This window comes from Entelurus aequoreus, linkage group LG12 (assembly GCF_033978785.1).
Source record: "Entelurus aequoreus isolate RoL-2023_Sb linkage group LG12, RoL_Eaeq_v1.1, whole genome shotgun sequence".
NCBI classification, from domain to species: domain Eukaryota; kingdom Metazoa; phylum Chordata; class Actinopteri; order Syngnathiformes; family Syngnathidae; genus Entelurus; species Entelurus aequoreus.
In genome coordinates this window covers 65,250,737-65,265,389 of record NC_084742.1, presented here as the reverse complement: position 1 = coordinate 65,265,389, position 14,653 = coordinate 65,250,737, and the positions used below count along the sequence as shown (strand labels likewise).

At 34.6% G+C, this 14,653-nt stretch overlaps 1 protein-coding gene across 4 annotated transcripts in view; it reads left to right on the top strand.

The window, feature by feature from the left end:
* The window catches only part of LOC133662452 (synapsin-3-like), a 342,835-nt gene that overhangs the window by 93,558 nt on the left and 234,624 nt on the right, over window positions 1-14,653 (top strand). For all 4 annotated transcript variants that reach the window (XM_062066460.1, XM_062066459.1, XM_062066458.1 and 1 more), the window contains 2 exons: window positions 550-706; window positions 14,025-14,114. In XM_062066460.1, the coding sequence (XP_061922444.1) occupies window positions 550-706; window positions 14,025-14,114 (247 nt within the window). The remainder of the gene's footprint in view (window positions 1-549; window positions 707-14,024; window positions 14,115-14,653) is intronic.

Sequence of the window (14,653 nt, the reverse complement as noted above, 5' to 3'; positions counted from 1 at the left end):
ATGTGGTGGAGGACTGGTACAGTTGCAACGTGGTGGAGGACTGGTACAGTTGCAATGTGGTGGAGGACTGGTACAGTTGCAATGTGGTGGAGGACTGGTACAGTTGCAATGTGGTGGAGGACTGGTACAGTTGCAATGTGGTGGAGGACTGGTACAGTTGCAATGTGGTGGAGGACTGGTACAGTTGCAATGTGGTGGAGGACTGGTACAGTTGCAATGTGGTGGAGGACTGGTACAGTTGCAATGTGGTGGAGGACTGGTACAGTTGCAATGTGGTGGAGGACTGGTACAGTTGCAATGTGGTGGAGGACTGGTACAGTTGCAATGTGGTGGAGGACTGGTACAGTTGCAATGTGGTGGAGGACTGGTACAGTTGCAATGTGGTGGAGGACTGGTACAGTTGCAATGTGGTGGAGGACTGGTACAGTTTCAGTCATTCTAGACCACAGTCAGGATCCGGCGCTGGTGAAGTTTCCACACACAGCAAACACTGCGGGTTAGTCAAGTCCAGCTGTTGATGGTTTTCCACGTCCGTGTCTGCGTGTGCAGGTCCGTCAAACCCGACTTTGTCCTGATCCGCCAGCATGCCTACTCCATGATCCCAGGAGAGGACTTCAGGAACCTGGTCATCGGCTTGCATTTTGGCGGCGTGCCGGGTGTCAACTCTCTCTTCTCCATCTACAACTTCTGCAGCAAGCCTTGGGTGGTAAGTCCATTCCTCCATTACTATGACCACACCCCCCCAGATCCTCCATTACTATGACCACACCCCCCCAGATCCTCCATTACTATGACCACACCCCCCCAGATCCTCCATTACTATGACCACACCCCCCCAGATCCTCCATTACTATGACCACACCCCCCCAGATCCTCCATTACTATGACCACACCCCCCCAGACTGATTTATTTGCTCTTTAAAACGGAGCTGGAACACCCGTCTGTCTTTCTGGCTAATTAGCAGCAATCACAGTCTTGCTGCTCCTTCAGGTCCAGCTGCTTTGTTCTAATGTACTCTCTATTAAAGGGGAACTGCACTCTTTTTACACTATTATCCACAATCATGTTAGTGCTTGTAAACACTACATAATAGTACTTGAAAACACTACATAATAGTGCTTGTAAACACTACATAATAGTGCTTGTAAACACTACATAATATTACTTGTAAACACTACATAATAGTGCTTGAAAATACTACATAATAGTGCTTGTAAACACTACATAATAGTGCTTGTAAATACTACATAATAGTGCTTGTAAATACTACATAATAGTACTTGTAAACACTACATAACAGTGCTTATAAACACTACATAATAGTGCTTCAAAATACTACATAATAGTGCTTGTAAACACTACATAATAGTGCTTGTAAATACTACATAATAGTGCTTGTAAACACTACATAATAGTGCTTGTAAATACTACATAAAAGTGCTTGTAAATACTACATAACAGTGCTTATAAACACTACATAATAGTGCTTGAAAATACTACATAATAGTACTTGTAAACACTACATAACAGTGCTTATAAACACTACATAATAGTGCTTGAAAACACTACATAATAGTGCTTGTAAACACTACATAATAGTGCTTGTAAATACTACATAATAGTGCTTGTAAACACTACATAATAGTGCTTGTAAATACTACATAATAGTGCTTGTAAACACTACATAACAGTGCTTATAAACACTACATAATAGTGCTTGAAAATACTACATAATAGTGCTTGTAAATACTACATAAAAGTGCTTGTAAATACTACATAACAGTGCTTATAAACACTACATAATAGTGCTTGAAAATACTACATAAGTGCTTGAAAATACTACATAATAGTGCTTGTAAACACTACATAATAGTGCTTGTAAATACTACATAAAAGTGCTTGTAAACACTACATAATGATACTTGAAAATACTACATAATAGTGCTTGTAAACACTACATAATAGTGCTTGTAAATACTACATAATAGTGCTTGTAAATACTACATAATAGTGCTTGTAAATACTACATAATAGTACTTGTAAACACTACATAATAGTGCTTGTAAATACTACATAATAGTGCTTGTAAACACTACATAATAGTGCTTGTAAATACTACATAATAGTGCTTGTAAACACTACATAATAGTGCTTGTAAACACTACATAATAGTGCTTGTAAATACTACATAATAGTGCTTGTAAACACTACATAATAGTGCTTGTAAACACTACATAATAGTACTTGCAAACACAACATAATAGTACTTGAAAACACTACATAATAGTGCTTGTAAACACTACATAATAATGCTTGTAAATACTACATAATAGTGCTTGTAAACACTACATAATAGTGCTTGTAAACACTACATAATAGTGCTTGTAAACACTACATAATAGTGCTTGTAAATACTACATAAAAGTGCTTGTAAACTCTACATAATAGTGCTTGTAAACACTACATAATAGTGCTTGTAAACACTACATAATAGTGCTTGTAAACACTACATAATAGTGCTTGTAAATACTACATAATAGTGCTTGTAAATACTACATAATAGTGCTTGTAAATACTACATAATAGTACTTGTAAACACTACATAATAGTGCTTGTAAATACTACATAATAGTGCTTGTAAACACTACATAATAGTGCTTGTAAATACTACATAATAGTGCTTGTAAACACTACATAATAGTGCTTGTAAACACTACATAATAGTGCTTGTAAATACTACATAATAGTGCTTGTAAACACTACATAATAGTGCTTGTAAACACTACATAATAGTACTTGCAAACACAACATAATAGTACTTGAAAACACTACATAATAGTGCTTGTAAACACTACATAATAATGCTTGTAAATACTACATAATAGTGCTTGTAAACACTACATAATAGTGCTTGTAAACACTACATAATAGTGCTTGTAAATACTACATAAAAGTGCTTGTAAATACTACATAATAGTGCTTGTAAACACTACATAATAGTGCTTGAAAATACTACATAATAGTGCTTGTAAATACTATATAATAGTGCTTGTAAATACTACATAATAGTGCTTCTAAACACTACATAATAGTGCTTGTAAATACTACATAATAGTGCTTGTAAACACTACATAATAGTGCTTGTAAACACTACATAATAGTGCTTGTAAACACTACATAATAGTGCTTGTAAACACTACATAATAGTGCTTGTAAATACTACATAAAAGTGCTTGTAAACACTACATAATAGTGCTTGTAAATACTACATAATAGTGCTTGTAAATACTACATAATAGTGCTTGTAAATACTACATAATAGTACTTGTAAATACTACATAATAGTGCTTGTAAATACTACATAATAGTGCTTGTAAACACTACATAATAGTGCTTGTAAACACTACATAATAGTGCTTGTAAATACTACATAATAGTGCTTGTAAATACTACATAATAATGCTTGTAAACACTACATAATAGTGCTTGTAAATACTACATACTAATGCTTGTAAATACTACATAATAGTACTTGTAAACACTACATAATAGTGCTTGAAAACACTACACAATAGTGCTTGTAAATACTACATAATAGTGCTTGTAAATACGACATAATAGTGCTTGTAAATACTACATAATAGTACTTGAAAACACTACATAATAGTGCTTGTAAATACTATATAATAATGCTTGTAAACACTACATAAGAGTGCTTGAAAACACTACATAATAGTGCTTGTAAACACTACATAATAGTGCTTGTAAACACTACATAATAGTGCTTGTAAATACTACATAAAAGTGCTTGTAAACACTACATAATGATACTTGAAAATACTACATAATAGTGCTTGTAAACACTACATAATAGTGCTTGTAAATACTACATAATAGTGCTTGTAAATACTACATAATAGTACTTGTAAACACTACATAATAGTGCTTGTAAACACTACATAATAGTGCTTGTAAACACTACATAATAGTGCTTGTAAACACTACATAATAGTGCTTGTAAATACTACATAATAGTGCTTGTAAATACTACATAATAATGCTTGTAAACACTACATAATAGTGCTTGTAAATACTACATAATAGTGCTTGTAAATACTACATAATAGTACTTGAAAACACTACATAATAGTACTTGTAAACACTAGCAAGAGCCAGCTAACAATGAAGACAATGTGAATCGTTCTATTCCGCCTATAAAGCTCGCTAACAACATTTTATATCCATGCTGTAAGTATATACAGTATGTAGTATCTAGTAACGTTCATAATAACATGTAATATTCATGCATTTTGCTCATTTTAAGCATACAGACGCATCACAAAAATGCGCTTTTCCCTTCAACAACAACAACAAGACTACCAATCCAATACCAAGATGACTAATTTGTCCGTAAACATTTATGTATACTCTAACTATGCTGCTCATTAGGCTGTTACAAAAATGTTAATAACAAGAATTTGAAAATAATTCTGAAACTGAAATGCTTAATGATGAGTGGAGTGTGTGGATGTTAGGACGGTTCGAATCGGAGGAGAAATGTGAGATATGCAGTAGGTTGTATATTTTCCATTCATTGTCAACGGGGAGAAAATTACTGAAAAACCGGGAATTTTGATAAAGAGAAAACATGTTTTGCATTCGACATATTTGAAGAGTAATGTGTGTGTGGATGGTTGAAAGGTCGGAATTGGGTTTAAAAATGACACAACATTTAGAGAATATAGGGCATTGTAGAACTATAAATACATCCATTCATTTGAATGGGAATTTCCTGGAAATTTGGAATTTTGGAAAAAGCGGGAATTTTGGAAATGATTGATACTAGCACATTTGTCCGAGATGATATGAACGGTTTGGTGTGGGAATTTTTCAAAATGGTTGAAGAATGTTGATGTAGTAACAATTTGAATTGAGAATGGGTATCCCAGAATTCCTGGAATTTCAGGAAATCCAGGAATTTTTTAAATCTATGATACAAGCACATTTTTCCTAGATGATATGAATGGTTTGGTGTTGGAATTTTGCAAAACGGTTAAAAAATGCCGACGTAGAAACAGTTCGAATTGAAAATGGGTATCCCAGAATTCCTGGAATTTCAGGAAATCCAGGAATTTTTTAAATATATGATACAAGCAGAATTTTCCTAGATGATATGAATGGTTTGGTGTTGGAATTTTGCAAAACGGTTAAAAAATGCCGACGTTGAAACAGTTCGAATTGAAAATGGGTATCCCAGAATTCCTGGAATTTCAGGAAATCCAGGAATTTTTTAAATCTATGATACAAGCACATTTTTCCTAGATGATATGAATGGTTTGGTGTTAGAATTTTGCAAAACGGTTAAAAAATGCCGACGTAGAAACAGTTCGAATTGAAAATGGGTATCCCAGAATTCCTGGAATTTCGGAAAATCCGTGAATTTTTACAAAAAAAAAAGTAGTAGATAAAAATAGTAGTAGTTTTGTTGTCCCAACCAAGAAGAATGTTTTGAAGGTGGAATGGTCAAAAACGGTTGAAAAATGTGGACTGTTAAAACTTTCCAGGAAGAGGTGAAAATAGGGCTTTGGAAAATTGGGAATTCTGAAATTTCCGGGAGATTCTTTTCTCAACTTGGAAAATGGTAGTTTGATTGTCCAAGGTGAGATGAGTGTGTGGAAGGTTCAAATCAGATGAGAAATGTGAGATATGCAGTCGATTTTATATCCCCCAGTCATCGTCAATGGGTAAAAAAATACTGGAAATTCCAGGAAAACCGGGAATTTTGAGAAAGGGACAAAATGTATTTGCGTTCGTCATGGGTGAAGAGTAGTGTCGGTGGATGGTTGAAATGTCAGAATCAGGTTTACAAATGGCACAACATTTAGAGAATATAGGGCATTGTAGAACTATGAATATGTCCATTCATTTGAATGGGAATTTCCTGGAAATTTCGGGAAAACTGATTTTTTTAAATGATTGATACTAGCACATTTGTCCGAGATGATATGAACGGTTTGGTGTGGGAATTTTTCAAAATGGTTGAAGAATGTTGATGTAGTAACAATTTGAATTGAGAATGGGTATCCCAGAATTCCTGGAATTTCAGGAAATCCAGGAATTTTTTAAATCTATGATACAAGCACATTTTTCCTAGATGATATGAATGGTTTGGTGTTAGAATTTTGCAAAATGGTTAAAAAATGCCGACGTAGAAACAGTTCGAATTGAAAATGGGTATCCCAGAATTCCTGGAATTTCTGGAAATCCGTGAATTTTTACCAAAAAAAAAGTAGTAGATAAAAATAGTAGTAGTTTTGTTGTCCCAACCAAGAAGAATGTTTTGAAGGTGGAATGGTCAAAAACGGTTGAAAAATGTGGACTGTTAAAACTTTCCAGGAAGAGGTGAAAATAGGGCTTTGGAAAATTGGGAATTCTGAAATTTCCGGGAGATTCTTTTCTAAACTTGGAAAATGGTAGTTTGATTGTCCAAGGTGAGATGAGTGGGTGGACGGTTCAAATCAGATGAGAAATGTGAGATATGCAGTCGATTTTATATCCCCCAGTCATCGTCAATGGGTAAAAAAATACTGGAAATTCCAGGAAAACCGGGAATTTTGAGAAAGGGACAAAATGTATTTGCGTTCGTCATGGGTGAAGAGTAGTGTGGGTGGATGGTTGAAATGTCAGAATCAGGTTTACAAATGGCACAAAATTTAGAGATTATAGGGCATTTTAGAACTATGAATATGTCCATTCATTTGAATGGGAATTTCCTGGAAATTTCGGGAAAACTGATTTTTTGAAATGATTGATACTAGCACATTTGTCCGAGATGATATGAACGGTTTGGTGTGGGAATTTTTCAAAATGGTTGAAGAATGTTGATGTAGTAACAATTTGAATTGAGAATGGGTATCCCAGAATTCCTGGAATTTCAGGAAATCCAGGAATTTTTTAAATCTATGATAGAAGCACAATTGTCCTAGATGATATGAATGGTTTGGTGTTGGAATTTTGCAAAACGGTTAAAAAATGCCGACGTAGAAACAGTTCGAATTGAAAATGGGTATCCCAGAATTCCTGGAATTTCGGGAAATCCGTGAATTTTTACAAAAAAAAAAGTAGTAGATAAAAATAGTAGTAGTTTTGTTGTCCCAACCAAGAAGAATGTTTTGAAGGTGGAATGGTCAAAAACGGTTGAAAAATGTGGACTGTTAAAACTTTCCAGGAAGAGGTGAAAATAGGGCTTTGGAAAACCGGGAATTCTGAGAAATTCTGGACTTTTTTTTACCTGGAAAATGGTAGTTTGATTGTCCAAGGTGAGATGAGTGTGTGGACGGTGCAACAGTTCGAATCGGATGAGAAATGTGGGATATGCAGTCGATTCTATATTTCCCATTCATTGTCAATGGGGAAAAGAATCCCGGAAATTCCAGGGAAACCGGAAATTTTGAGAAAGGGACAATTTTCGTTCGACATATGTTAAGAGCAGTGTGGGTGGATGGTTGAAAGGTCAGAATCAGGTTTAAAAATGGCGCAAAATTTAGAGAATATCGGGCATTGTAGAACTATAAATATGTCCATTAATTAGAATGGGAATTTCCTGGAAATTTGGGGAAAAACGTGAATTTTTGAAATCACTGATACTAGCACAGTTTTCCTAGATGGTTAGATATGGTTTGGTGTTGGAATTTTTCAAAACGCTTGACGAATGTTGACATTGTGACAGTTTGAATTGAGAATGGGTATTTCGAAATTCCTGGAAATCCAGGAGATTTTGAAATGATTGATACTAGCACAATTGTCCTAGATGATATGAATGGTTTGGTGTTGGAATTTTTCAAAACAGTTGAAGAATGTTGACGTAGTAACAATTTGAATTGAGAATGGGTATTTCGGAATTCCTGGAATTTCGGGAAATCCAGGAATTTTTTTAAATCATGGATCCTAGCACAATTGTCTTAGATGATATGAATGGTTTGGTTTTGGAATTTTTCCAAACAGTTGAAAAATGTTAGCGTAGTAACAGTTTGAATTGAGAATGGGTATTTCGGAATTCCTGGAATTTCGGGAAATCCGGGAATTTGTACAAAATTTAAAAAAAATTAGTTTTGTTGTCCCAACTAAGAGGAATCTTTTGAAGGTGGAATGGTCAAAAACGGTTGAAAAATGTGAACTGTGAAAACTTTCCAGGAAGAAATGAAAATAGGGCTTTGGAAAACTGGGAATTCCGGGATTTTTTTTTCCCTGGAAAATGGTAGTTTGATTGTAAAAAGTGAGATGAGTGTGTGGACGGTGCAACGGTTCAAATCGGATGAGAAATGTGGGATATGCAGTCGATTCTATATTTCCAATTCATTGTCAATGGGGAAAAGATTCCCGGAAATTCCAGGAAAACCGGGAATTTTGAGAAAGGGACAATTTGCGTTCGACATATGTTAAGAGCAGTGTGGGTGGAGGGTTGAAAGGTCAGAATCAGGTTTAAAAATGGCGCAAAATTTCGAGAATATAGGGCATTGTAGAACTATGAATATGTCCATTAATTAGAATGGGAATTTCCTGGAAATTTGGGGAAAAACGTGAATTTTTGAAATCACTGATACTAGCACAGTTTTCCTAGATGGTTAGATATGGTTTGGTGTTGGAATTTTTCAAAACGCTTGAAGAATGTTGACATTGTGACAGTTTGAATTGAGAATGGGTATTTCGAAATTCCTGGAAATCCGGGAGTTTTTGAAATGATTGATACTAGCACAATTGTCCTAGATGATATGAATGGTTTGGTGTTGGAATTTTTCAAAACGGTTGAAGAATGTTGACGTAGTAACAATTTGAATTGGGAATGGGTATTTCGGAATTTCGGGAAATCCAGGAATTTTTTAAAATCATGGATCCTAGCACAATTGTCTTAGATGATATGAATGGTTTGGTTTTGGAATTTTTCCAAACAGTTAAAAAATGCTAGCGTAGTAACAGTTTGAATTGAGAATGGGTATTTCAGAATTCCTGCAATTTCGGGAAATCCGGGAAATTTTACAAAATGACAATTTTTTAAAATTTAAGAGGAATGTTTTGAAGGTGGAATGGTCAAAAACGGTTGAAAAATGTGGACTGTGAAAACTTCCCAGGAAGAAATGAAAATAGGGCTTTGGAAAACTGGGAATTCCGGGATTTTTTTTTACCTGGAAAATGGTAGTTTGATTGCCTAAGGTGGGATGAGTGTGTGGACGGTGCAACGGTTCGAATCGGAAGAGAAATGTGGAATATGCAGTCGATTCTATATTTCCAATTCATCGTCAATGGGGAAAAGATTCCCGGAAATTCCAGGAAAACCGGGAATTTTAAGAAAGGGACAATTTGCGTTCGACATATGTTAAGAGCAGTGTGGGTGGAGGGTTGAAAGGTCAGAATCAGGTATAAAAATGGCGCAAAATTTAGAGAATATCGGGCATTGTAGAACTATGAATATGTCCATTAATTAGAATGGGAATTTCCTGGAAATTTGGGGAAAAACGTGAATTTTTGAAATCACTGATACTAGCACAGTTTTCCTAGATGGTTAGATATGGTTTGGTGTTGGAATTTTTCAAAACGCTTGAAGAATGTTGACATTGTGACAGTTTGAATTGAGAATGGGTATTTCGAAATTCCTGGAAATCCAGGAGTTTTTGAAATGATTGATACTAGCACAATTGTCCTAGATGATATGAATGGTTTGGTGTTGGAATTTTTCAAAACAGTTGAAGACTGTTGACGTAGTAACAATTTGAATTGAGAATGGGTATTTCGGAATTCCTGGAATTTCGGGAAATCCAGGAATTTTTTTAAATCATGGATCCTAGCACAATTGTCTTAGATGATATGAATGGTTTGGTTTTGGAATTTTTCCAAACAGTTGAAAAATGCTAGCGTAGTAACAGTTTGAATTGAGAATGGGTATTTCGGAATTCCTGGAATTTCCGGAAATCCGGGAATTTGTACAAAATTTAAAAAAAAAAAGTTTTGTTGTCCCAACTAAGAGGAATGTTTTGAAGGTGGAATGGTCAAAAACGGTTGAAAAATGTGGACTGTGAAAACTTTCCAGGAAGAAATGAAAATAGGGCTTTGGAAAACCGGGAATTCTGGGAATTCCGGGATTTTTGTTTTTTACCTGGAAAATGGTAGTTTGATTGTCCGAGGTGAGATGAGGGTGTGGATGCTGGAACGGTTCAAATCAAGTGAGAAATGTGGAAATTGTGCAAAAAGAAAAACATTGTGAATGATACCCTTTAAATCTGCTTGTTGACAAACATGCGTGTAAAAATAGTTTGTCTGCGTTAGCACTTATAATAACAATATTGCTAATACTTGTTAATATTCAGGACACGACATGTAAATGGAGTATTGTTGGCACTTTTTACATGTTTTTTAGACAACTTTATGGGCAGAATAGTGCAATTTAATTCACTGTTTGTTAGCCACCTCTTACTTGCCATATTTTACGACTTAGAATGCACATAAAATGAATGTTCTTGTCTTACATAAGGATTGTGAATGATAGGCACAATTTTATTTAAAAAAAAGTGCAGTTCCCCTTTAAATCTGCTTGTTGACAAACATGCGTGTAAAAATAGTTTGTCTGTGTTAGCACTTATAATAACAATATTGCTAATACTTGTTAATATTCAGGTCACGACATGTAAATGGAGTATTGTTGATACTTTTTACATGTTTTTTTAGACAACTTTATGGGCAGAATAGTGTCATTTCATTATCTGTTTGTTAGCCACCTCTTACTTGCCATATTTTACGACTTAGAATGCATACAAAAAGAAAGACGTGTGTTATTGTCTTACATAAGGATTGTGAATGATAGGCACATTTAAAAAACTGTGCAGTTCCCCTTTAAATCTGCTTTTTGACAAACATGCGTGTAAAAATAGTTTGTCTGCGTTAGCACTTATAATAACAATATTGCTAATACTTGTTAATATTCAGGTCACGACATGTAAATGGAGTATTGTTGGCACTTTTTACATGTTTTTAAGATAACTTTATGGGCGCAAGAATTGACTTCATTGTTAGCTGACCTTTGCTAACAGTTCTTTATGATTTAGAATGCATGAAAAAAAGAAAAACATCCGTGTTTTTTGTCTTACATAAGGATTGTGAACGATAGGCGAAATTTTATAAAAAAAACAGTGCAGTTCCCCTTTAAACCTGCTTTTTGACAAACATTATTGACAGTTTTTACATGTTTTTTAGACAACTTTATGGGCAGAATAGTGTGATTTCATTCGCTGTTTGTTAGCCACCTCGTACTTGCCATATTTTAAGACTTAGAATGCACAGAAAATGAATGTTCTTGTCTTACATAAGGATTGTGAATGATAGGCACAATTCTATTTTTAAAAAAGTGCAGTTACCCTTTAAATCTGCTTGTTGACAAACATGCGTGTAAAAATAGTTTGTCTGCGTTAGCACTTATAATAACAATATTGCTAATACTTGTTAATATTCAGGTCACGACATGTAAATGGAGTATTGTTGGCACTTTTTACATGTTTTTTAGACAACTTTATGGGCAGAATAGTGTAATTTCATTCGCTGTTTGTTAGCCGCCTCTTACTTGCCATATTTTACGACTTAGAATGCATACAAAAAGAAAGACGTGCGTTCTTGTCTTACATAAGGATTGTGAATGATAGGCACATTTAAAAAACTGTGCAGTTCCCCTTTAAATCTGCTTGTTGACAAACATGCGTGTAAAAATAGTTTGTCTGCGTTAGCACTTATAATAACAATATTGCTAATACTTGTTAATATTCAGGTCACGACATGTAAATGGAGTATTGTTGGCACTTTTTACATGTTTTTAAGACAACTTTATGGGCGCAAGAATTGACTTCATTGTTAGCTGACCTTTGCTAACAGTTCTTTGTGATTTAGAATGCATGAAAAAAAGAAAAACATCCGTGTTTTTTGTCTTACATAAGGATTGTGAATGATAGGCGAAATTTAATAAAAAAAACAGTGCAGTTCCCCTTTAAACCTGCTTTTTGACAAACATTATTGACAGTTTTTACATGTTTTTTAGACAACTTTATGGGCAGAATAGTGCAATTTAATTCACTGTTTGTTAGCCACCTCTTACTTGCCATATTTTACGACTTAGAATGCACATAAAATGAATGTTCTTGTCTTACATAAGGATTGTGAATGATAGGCACAATTTTATTTAAAAAAAGTGCAGTTCCCCTTTAAATCTGCTTGTTGACAAACATGCGTGTAAAAATAGTTTGTCTGTGTTAGCACTTATAATAACAATATTGCTAATACTTGTTAATATTCAGGTCACGACATGTAAATGGAGTATTGTTGGCACTTTTTACATGTTTTTTAGATAACTTTATGGGCGCAAGAATTGACTTCATTGTTAGCTGACCTTTGCTAACAGTTCTTTGTGATTTAGAATGCATGAAAAAAAGAAAAACATCCGTGTTTTTTGTCTTACATAAGGATTGTGAACGATAGGCGAAATTTTATAAAAAAAACAGTGCAGTTCCCCTTTAAACCTGCTTTTTGACAAACATTATTGACAGTTTTTACATGTTTTTTAGACAACTTTATGGGCAGAATAGTGTAATTTCATTCGCTGTTTGTTAGCTACCTCTTACTTGCCATATTTTACGACTTAGAATGCACAGAAAATGAATGTTCTTGTCTTACATAAGGATTGTGAATGATTGGCACAATTTTATTTAAAAAAAAAAGTGCAGTTCCCCTTTAAATCTGCTTGTTGACAAACATGCATGTAAAAATAGTTTGTCTGTGTTAGCACTTATAATAACAATATTGCTAATACTTGTTAATATTCAGGTCACGACATGTAAATGGAGTATTGTTGGCACTTTTTACATGTTTTTTAGACAACTTTATGGGCAGAATAGTGTGATTTCATTCGCTGTTTGTTAGCCACCTCTTACTTGCCATATTTTACGACTTAGAATGCATACAAAAAGAAAGACGTGTGTTCTTGTCTTACATAAGGATTATGAATGATAGGCACATTTAAAAAACTCTGCAGTTCCCCTTTAAATCTGCTTTTTGACAAACATGCGTCTAAAAATACTTTGTCTACGTTAGCACTTATAATAACAATATTGCTAATACTTGCTAATATTCAGGTCACGACATGTAAATGGAGTATTGTTGGCACTTTTTACATGTTTTTACACAACTTTATGGGCAGAATAGTGTCATTTCATTATCTGTTTGTTAGCTACCTCTTACTTACCATATTTTACGACTTAGAATGCATACAAAAAGAAAGACATGTGTTCTTGTCTTACATAAGGATTGTGAATGATAGGCACATTTCCAAAACCTGTGAAGTTCCCCTTTAAATCTGCTTTTTGACAAACATGCGTCTAAAAATAGTTTGTCTGTGTTAGCACTTATAATAACAATATTGCTAATACTTGTTAATATTCAGGTCACGACATGTAAATGGAATATTGTTGGTGCTTTTTACATGTTTTTAAGATAACTTTATGGGCGCAAGAATTGACTTCATTGTTAGCTGACCTTTGCTAACAGTTCTTTATGATTTAGAATGCATGAAAAAAAGAAAAACATCCGGGTTTTTTGTCTTACATAAGGATTGTGAATGATAGGCGAAATTTTATAAAAAAAAACAGTGCAGTTCCCCTTTAAACCTGCTTTTTGACAAACATTATTGACAGTTTTTACATGTTTTTTAGACAACTTTATGGGCAGAATAGTGTCATTGTATTATCTGTTTGTTAGCCACCTCTTACTTGCCGTATTTTCTGACTTAGAATGCATAAAAAAAGAAAGACACGTGAGTTCTTGTGAATGATTGGAACATTTCCAAAAAGAGTAGTTTCCCTTTCGTGACATATTTGATTGGACTGAGTGTCTTAATGTTTCTGAGCACGTCGGATTGGTTTTAGCATCTTTATTACGCCGAATGTTGTCAATATTTTTGCCAGAAGGTGACAAAGTTGCGTTTGTCTTGCAGTTTTCTCAGATGATCAAGCTCTACCACGCCCTGGGCGCTGAGAAGTTCCCCCTGAACGAGCAGACCTTCCATGCCAACCACATGCAGATGGTGAGTGAGTGCTTCTTTTCTCCACCAAACACCAACAACACAAAAAAAAAGCACACATTTATTCAATATTTAATATAAAAATATAAAATTGTACACGCTTCATTGTATGGTTTCATTACGGTGAGATTTGAGACAGCATATGTACACACACATGAAGAAAGAGCCTCATCACCACCATTTAGGACAATCTCTCATCATCAGGCTTGAGTTTTCTCATACAACTGTTTGACATGATGTTGCCTCATGAGCGGCGACAGGACTCTTCCTCCCTCTCTCTCGTCAATGTCATGGAATGAAGCGAAGATGAATACGGTGACAATATTGTTACTTTCATAGACTGTAAGTGTCCATTTGACTTGAAGGAAATAGAAAACATCTCACTAGGAGCTGAAACCTCCACATATATAATCAATATGAGCTGAAACCTCCACATATATAATCAATATGAGCTGAAACCTCCACATATATAATCAATATGAGCTGAAACCTCCACATATATAATCAATATGAGCTGAAACCTCCACATATATAATCAATAT